The sequence below is a fragment of the Aptenodytes forsteri genome, unplaced genomic scaffold (assembly GCF_000699145.1).
Source record: "Aptenodytes forsteri isolate BGI_AS27 unplaced genomic scaffold, ASM69914v1 Scaffold353, whole genome shotgun sequence".
Classification (NCBI taxonomy): domain Eukaryota; kingdom Metazoa; phylum Chordata; class Aves; order Sphenisciformes; family Spheniscidae; genus Aptenodytes; species Aptenodytes forsteri.
The window spans coordinates 1,052,260-1,060,240 of NW_008794953.1; the positions used below are offsets into that span (position 1 = coordinate 1,052,260).

General features: G+C 40.1%; 1 protein-coding gene across 1 annotated transcript; it reads left to right on the forward strand.

The window, feature by feature from the left end:
• Positions 1 to 1,819: 1,819 nt before the first annotated feature.
• PPIF (peptidylprolyl isomerase F) lies at positions 1,820 to 7,035 on the forward strand (the record flags this gene model as incomplete). The annotated part of the gene is made up of 5 exons (XM_019471055.1): positions 1,820 to 1,853; positions 2,751 to 2,839; positions 5,083 to 5,179; positions 5,995 to 6,070; positions 6,475 to 7,035. Coding segments are annotated over 5 exons (432 nt in total), but the record flags the coding sequence as incomplete, so codon positions are not given.
• Between the last annotated feature and the right edge of the window lie 946 nt (positions 7,036 to 7,981).

The window sequence follows — 7,981 nt, forward strand, 5'->3', positions numbered from 1 at the left end:
GGGGGTGACTGCGGCCCCCGAGGTGGAGGTTGGGCCGTGCTGTGGCAGGGAGCCTCGGTGGAAGAAGACTTTGAACCATTGTATGAAAGCTGAAACACTGGACGAGAGTAAACTTGCTACTGAAGCGTACCGCTTGCTGGAGAGAAACAAGCACGGTTCGAGAAGCCACAAAGCGCCCAAAGGCCCAGCGCAGCTCTGGGGGTCCTGCACTGTCAGTGAACGGCTGGACCCTCGGCTGGCCGCCCAGGGGTGGGCATCCTCCTGAGGCGGGCATCCTCCTGGGGCAGCGCGCCCGTAGAGGGAAAAAAAACTGTTTTTCCCTTTTTTTTTTTCCTGGGTGCTTATTGTTTGATTCTTAGTCTTTGGTTTTCTGAGGTACGGCCTCTTTGAGTTTCCTACTTCATGAGCCTTGAAAGGTTTGCACAGCTCTGTTTGAACTGGCAGCTAGCTCAACAGCCAGCTAGCAACCAGCTTTATCATTAAAAATTCAGTCTCTGAAATACTCGGCCATTTAAAGAAGGCCTCAACAGGAAAACCGTGGTGCGCTCTGCTCTTACGAAAAGCATGATAAGCGCCAAGACTTTAATTGTGGTGTACCATGTATCCCTAGGGCCGGGCACGTGCCTCTGAATAAATGTGTTGCGTGCGGGAAGGAATGAGGGCAGTGCTCTAGAACCATGCACTGGAGAGGGAATGCTGCTCTTCTGAATTGCAGCCTACTGAGGGAATTCAGTGTGGCCTTCTGCCTCCAGCACCCTCGATGGATTTTTTTAAAATGTAGTTCATAAGGGTTCTCTCTAAAAGGGTTTTCCTTGAGGCTAGAGCCCAATTCATTTTTTTTCATTGAAAGTGTGAGCATGTAAATTAATTGGACGCTACCAGCTCTCATGTTCTCAGGAGGGAGCGTTTGAGGGAGTCACAGGTAAAAATATTGCTTTGCAAGTTCCTTACTCATCAGTGAGATTTAATAAATAGCTGGATGGCGTTATAAAAAATAGCATTAATGTTACTATATTTCCTTGGTAGCATTTCATTTCCATGTTAAAGATTTTTAGTGTGCCCGGTTTACAGAATATCTGAATGTGTTGCATCATCGCCTTGAATCCTTGGCTAAGTTGTGGTTGGATTCAGCTGCAAATTATAGGTATCCGAGGAGAGCATCCTAGGGAAGGAACATTAACTTCTTGCCACAGCTATGCTGTTTCTAGGTGTCTGCTGCTGGCCACTCTCAGGTTGTGTGACTAGATAAAACTTTGGTCTGACCTGATACGGCCATTTTTATGTGACTTTTTCCAGGCAATTATAATACCATACATTTTTAAGATTAGTAAAAAGATGCACGCTAATCAAAATCAGAAATTTTTGTTGGTAATAAATGTGTATGTAACATCACGAGTCAATTTTGATATACAGTTTCTGCTCCTCTTTTTCCTTTGCCTTTCCTGCAGATTTCAACAGGATAGTTCTGTGCTGGGGAGACCTTGATCTCTCCAGTTGTATGCAAACTGGCTTTGATCCTTGGGGTCCATCGTAAAGATTCTTCTTAGTTATTGTTAAAGTATTGTGTTGATCAATGAAATAATCAGATGCTGCTCAAGTTGTTCTTCATGAACTGGCCAAAAGTTGCATTGAGGGGATATTTTTAATTACTAGCCAAATGCTTGGAAAGTCTTTAGGTGTTCTTGGAATTTTGGGTTGCTTGTGATTTCAGATAGCTCATCACTTTGGAATAGGGTTCAGTTGTACCAGCCTCCCATGCAGAAGTTTTTCTATGTATGTATGAAAAAGCTGACTTACTAATTTGTTTATTTTTCTTTAACAGCTGAAAGCTGACGTGGTTCCGAAGACAGCAGGTAAGGCAGCATCTCCAGAATTTCATACTTAAATTTTTAAGGTTTAGATTGTGATTTTCAGGAACAAGAATATTCTGTCACCTTTTGGAAACTATTTCCATGTTCCATCCCCATTTGTCAAATAGAGAAATATGATACAAACTTTGTCAGAGCAGTGCTAGCGAGGAGTTACAATTTGTTGTTGTTCCAAATAGTTTCATTTTGTAATTTGTGCTAAGACAATACAGTCCATGTGTTCGGTTATCAGTGGTGAATAAATATGTTTAAAAACACATTAGTCTGCATTAAAATCAAACCCCAAAACAAATGGGAAAGGGTAAACCAAAGGGATGGTGTCTCTTAGAGTTTCCAAAGAGCACACAGGGTTTTGTTTTCCTTGTCGCTAGCTGATCAGTGCACTCATATTACAAAGATTTTGTGTTTTATCACGTGCTTCCTTCCTCATCTGTTTACTTCGTGATTCTGAAAAACTTGTATTTTTCTTTCAGTTCCCAGTAGATGTATGTCCTTCTAAAAAAAAAAAAAAAAAGCATCATCTTCAGAATTACTATAGAGAACAAACGCATAAAAGTCAGAAAATGAAATCTTTGACTCCAGAGTGGTGGGTTTGGGGAGGCGGAGAGCAGGCTGGAATTAAGATACAACAGCAAAGTAAAAGGGAGGTGAGGTGGGAAAGGGTTGTGTTTGTACCCTGTTTGGAGGCTAAAGAAGCTTTTTCTCCTTAGCTTTATAGCAGAGGTTTTTTAAAGCACGGAAACAACTAATAAATCAATAATACCTTAAAGATACTATAAATTTTTTGATGTGTGTAAACTCGGGACATAGTTAATCTAGTTGTGTTTGATTATATCATGTATCACGTATGGCAACATAATACTTTATGCTTTGTTTTCACAGAAAACTTTAGAGCTCTTTGTACTGGTGAAAAAGGATTTGGATATAAAGGATCCACTTTTCACAGAGTGATTCCTTCATTTATGTGCCAGGTAACGGTGTTTGGGTTTTTTTTACTTTTGCTATTAAATTTATCTGTATGTTATTTATATATGTTTAGAACTGGTTAGACTCGTAGTAACCTTTTAAGTGGCTCTGCTCTAACCTTTGCCAACTACAGCATAAAGAAGTGACGGCGTGACTTGCGTTTCTGATCTTTTTGCTATGGCTGTTGCTTAGCGTATCTTTTGTACAAATAAATGTAAATTACGTGTAGACTGTCTTAAAAAAACTGGCTTAAGGCTTTCAGCTTTTGTATAGCAGTGTACTTTAGTGTGGGGCGCATTTGGCAAAATGGCACTTGCCTGGGAGAAGCATTTGTGGGTAGAAGGACAATCAACCTTGTGTTCTAAGTGAGCTAAGAAAACAACATGTCCATTCTTTATTCCCAGTGGAATAATCTGTTCACAATAGAGAATGTGTTTTTAAAAAAAAAAAATAATTATTTTTTTTCTGAACATCTCCCGAATGTGGAGGGGAAGAGGGAACCAAAAGGGTTGGTTGGGGTAGATTTTTGGGGTGACACACCTGAAATGGATTTTGTTTTGATTTAAAGGATGAATCTTTCCAAATTCTGAATTAAAGTCCATGCACGTTAGCAATTTTTTCTTAAACAGGAGCAGCAACAACAACAACAAAAAAACAGAAAAAGCCTTTCTGAAAGCTTTTTTTCTACTGTGCTTGGCAGATGAGCAGGATTTTAGCTGCTGTAGTGCACTGGATTGTATGATTCCTGGTGGTCCTCTCTTCCCTTAAAAGAAGCTACATTTCCACAGCACTGCATTGTAGAATGGCTCTAAAAAGTTTTGAGATGAAGGTTATAGTAAGCGTGCTTTATTTATTAGCTGATGACTGTGATGGTGTCGTCCCCTGCCCCCTTTTTTTTTTAAAGGTAAAAATACAGCTGTCAGAACAAGAAGCCCTAATCTTATGACCTATTTCTAAGAAGAGAAAGGGGACAAGTGCTGTAAAGGACCTGTTTTCTTGCCTTTGAAATGCAAACTAAAGTTTTGTGATGCTGACAAAGGGACAAAGTTTAGAAGGCTTGCTGGGGTCAGAAATACATAAATATAAGAAAAATAGAAATCCTGTTCTCAGTTCTACCACTAATTTGTTAAGTTCTGTGTAAGCCTGTTCTCCTTGCGTCCCTGTTTTGTCCCCACAAATGGACCCAAAATGAGGATACTAGGTGGTTGACTCTGTGGTACGGTGAGATGATGAATTGATGTTTAGGAATTTCTTGGTAGTCATTACCAAAGTGGAAATGCCGTCGTAGGTTTCAAATAGTTTGAAGTGAGAGGAAACAGTAGAGGCCTTTCCGCTTGTTGAGATGGAGCGTTAATATGATTCAGGCAATTGGTATAGCCTAATTGGAGGTCATCAGACCCAGGACTTGGCAATTCAGATGCCTCCACGTGGCATGCAGCATGCAGAGCATACTTCTGGGACTGCGTAGGAGTAGGTGTAACACCACCTGTAATAGATTGCTCAAGGTGAGAATGGAACGATGAACATCACATACTTGTTAGGTACGAGTTATTTGCTGGCATGGGTGGTGTCGTTTCTGGGAGAGGAGATGGCAGATTGCTGGAAGCAATGTTTAGTATCTGCCTTTGGGAGTTGCTGTGGCTGGTGTTTGGTTTGGTTTTTTTTTTGGGGGGGGGCGCGCATTGTGTGTCTAACCTAGGCCAGGTGGTCACATCTGTCCCAACAAACAGCATATAGTTGAGGGAAGTTTAAAATAGCTCAGGTGTAACACTTAAACAACAAAACCTAGAAATAGCAGATAGTAATAATGGAGATCCTGACCAGTATTTATACCTGCTGGGAGAAAGAAAGAAAGGGAAAACAAAAAGTTCTCAGGTCTTGCCCATGGTAATGAATTTGGGTGATTTTGTTTTGAGGCCTTTGAGGTGTTTCTCAGAATTACTGCTATTTGTTGCATCACGTTTGGGAGCAAGGCTGGTAGCACAGAAAGGTGGTTGTTGGAGCTATGGATGTCAGCTGGAGAATATCAGCAATATCTGGAGCAGAAATTTACTTTTAGCTTGATTGTATCTTCATCTAGTTACACGGTTTTAAATCCTCACGTGGCCATACTCATTCTTAACCTGAAGAAAATTTGCTGATTTTATTACTTTTAAGTTAGAGCAAGTGAGTGTATTTTCAATAGCATCACTTCTGATGTAGAATAATGCTTGTGTGCTAGTAAAGTTAATAGCCATTTCTGTTTCAGGGTGGTGACTTTACGAATCATAATGGAACCGGTGGAAAATCCATTTATGGCAGTAGATTTCCAGATGAAAATTTCATACTTAAGCATGTAGGACCTGGTAAATAAACGTATTCTTTCTACCTTCTGATGACTAATCTATAATGAAGCATTGTTTATGAAGATGTATTTTAAAAAAAACAAGGTTTTTTAGATGTGGGGGGCACTTGGTAGTTACAGAAATATCAAGGAAGTTTAACAGTGCGTTGTCCCTGGCATGTGCTTATTTGTGTAGACTGCTGTACAAATACAAGTCAGCCTGTAAGGGGTGACATCGCCGCTCTTGCTCTTACTATAAAAGGGACTGCGCAAAATAAAGTATGGTTTTTCTGTATTTTACTTACAAATTCTACAAAGGTGAGGTTGCTGCTTTTATTTTCCCCTTCCGTAAGTCGTAGACTTGAATTTTTATTTACATGATTACTGCAGAAGTGAAACAAAGCAATCTGGGATTTCTTATTTACTAGATAACACAAGCATGTCTTTTTAAGCTCAAATTAAGTAGAGGAAAAAATAAAGGAAAAGCCATACATAAGAACATCTGATTGAGTTCTGTAGTCTCTCGGATTGTTACTTCCTCATCACAGGAAACTACTGCTGCTGTTGAACCACAGTAGGGCTTACCTCATGTTAATCACGTTCAAGACGTGTACAACTAATTATATTACTAACATTCTTGCTGTGGAAAGAAGGGAGGCTGGGCTTGAGGGAATAGTCAAAGACAAGAAGCTGGCATTAGAAATCATTTGGAGACGATGCGAGACCATCGCATCTTCTGTCTGTCCATCTTTACCCTAAATGTGCAGAGGAAGATTGTCTTCTCCACTGCATACTTGTTACACCAACCTAATAAGCTGCTGCTGCTGTTTTTTCTAGGTGTTCTTTCAATGGCCAATGCAGGACCCAACACAAATGGATCTCAGTTCTTCATTTGCACTGCAAAAACTGACTGGTAGGTTCTCAGCCCTGCGTATTAACTGATGAATCGATGCCCGGATCTGGAGGGTTTGGGGTTTTCTTAGGGTCGGGTTTTTTTTGTTTGTGGGTTGATGGTTTTTTGTTTGTTTGTTTTGTTTTGGGGGTTTTGTTTTTAACTTCCAAATTACTCAACTCACAATGGAAAATAAATTGTGTTGTGCGGGCTGTGAGGGTAACAAGGCCACTGTCCCTCGTAATGCTTCTAAGGTCCAGAGCTAGAAGTATTTCATGTCACTTGTAGAGCAGTTGTGCATTTACCAATGAGTTGGTCAGCAGGTGAGAGCTATGAAGATCTGCTAACATCCCTTCACTGAGCTCGGTTTGGTCCAGTCTTTACGTTGTTTTAAGTAAAACTGCCTTTGTTTATTTTTTTTACAGGCTAGATGGAAAACATGTTGTTTTTGGGCATGTGAAGGAAGGGATGGATGTCGTGAAAAAAATTGAGAGCTTTGGTTCCAAGAGTGGAAAGACCTCCAAAAAGATTGTCATTACTGACTGTGGCCAGCTGTCCTAGCCTTTTGCCCTACCATTCAGGACAACTTTGATGCTGTGAAAAATGAATCATAAAAAAACCCCAACATTTCTGATCCCATGAATAGCACCTATGGAACCATATTTTCTATTTCGCTTGGTCCAACTTTTATATTTATATTGAATAATGTCGATTAAAAGCATAAAACAATAACTGAAATGTTTTAACTGAGCTACTTTGGTAGTCACACTGTGTCGATTTGGTAGAGTCCCATTGCATTTTGAAAGAAGTAGTACGGTCGCCCAGAGCATGTCTGACTGCAGCATTGATACTGTTCTTAGCATTTGGGTGTTTCAGGTGTTAGAATCGGTGGCGGAGTTGACAACTAAGTGTTCTATAGCTGGGGGTTAGATATAAACTGAGGAATACCGTGTTTCCTTCGGTGCTAATAGACGCCTATTCTGTTATTTGTCTCATCATTTTGAAAAAATCCTAACTAGTGCTTTCAAGGCTGGCTGCAACACGACTGTCAGACATTTTCTTCCTGTCTCAATTTTAAGTCTGTCCAATAGAATTAATGTGTGGTTGTGGGTTTTTTAAAATTAATTCTGGTTTAATCTTTTTTTTTGTAGTCTCAGACCACTGTTTAAAACTGAACTCTACCTTACCTTGCTTCAATGGAGCGGTTTGACTTTTGGGTTAAGTAAATTGCTTCAGGTTGAGTTAGCCTACTACTAGAGCTCCACCTGGGCAGTAACACCACAAATCAGCCGAAAGATCCTGGGACTTTTTTATTATGCAACTGTGAAGTTACTTGAAGTGCAGTTCTGCTCTGAGATCTGGTTCTGTGAGGAATACAGCACAGTTCTCGATAGATAGCCTATTTTTGTACTTTGAGAATATAATCGGAGTATAGTGAGCTTGCTTGAGTGAGAAAAAGGTTTCATTGCTTTTTCGTCCTGTTGGTCCCGCGAAGTCGGCCCACCTTGGGTATTACGTGGATTACGATTTCTTCTCGTGCATCATCATCAGAAGTCAAAATTGGTCACCACAAAATCACAAGGCCTAATTGGTGCAGCAAAATCATTATTGTTGGGGTTGATGCACGAGAAGGAACGAATTCAGCTGATCAGATAAACACATTTCATTTGTATAAACCGGTATGTTTTATGTGGAGTGCTTGAGCGGTAACAAGTGCTGGAACCTCACAACATCACTTTTAGAATCACTAAAGCTGTAAAGTATTAATGTTTGGGGGGAAAAGCACTTGACTGTTTTTGTGCAATAATCTTGTCACTGAAAAGAAAAATAAAATGTGATGGCTCTCTTCAAATGTGAATTTACTTCCATTGCATCCTGGTAATATGTGGGTTTAAAACTATTTTGCACTGGATTTTTTTTCCACTGAGGGCT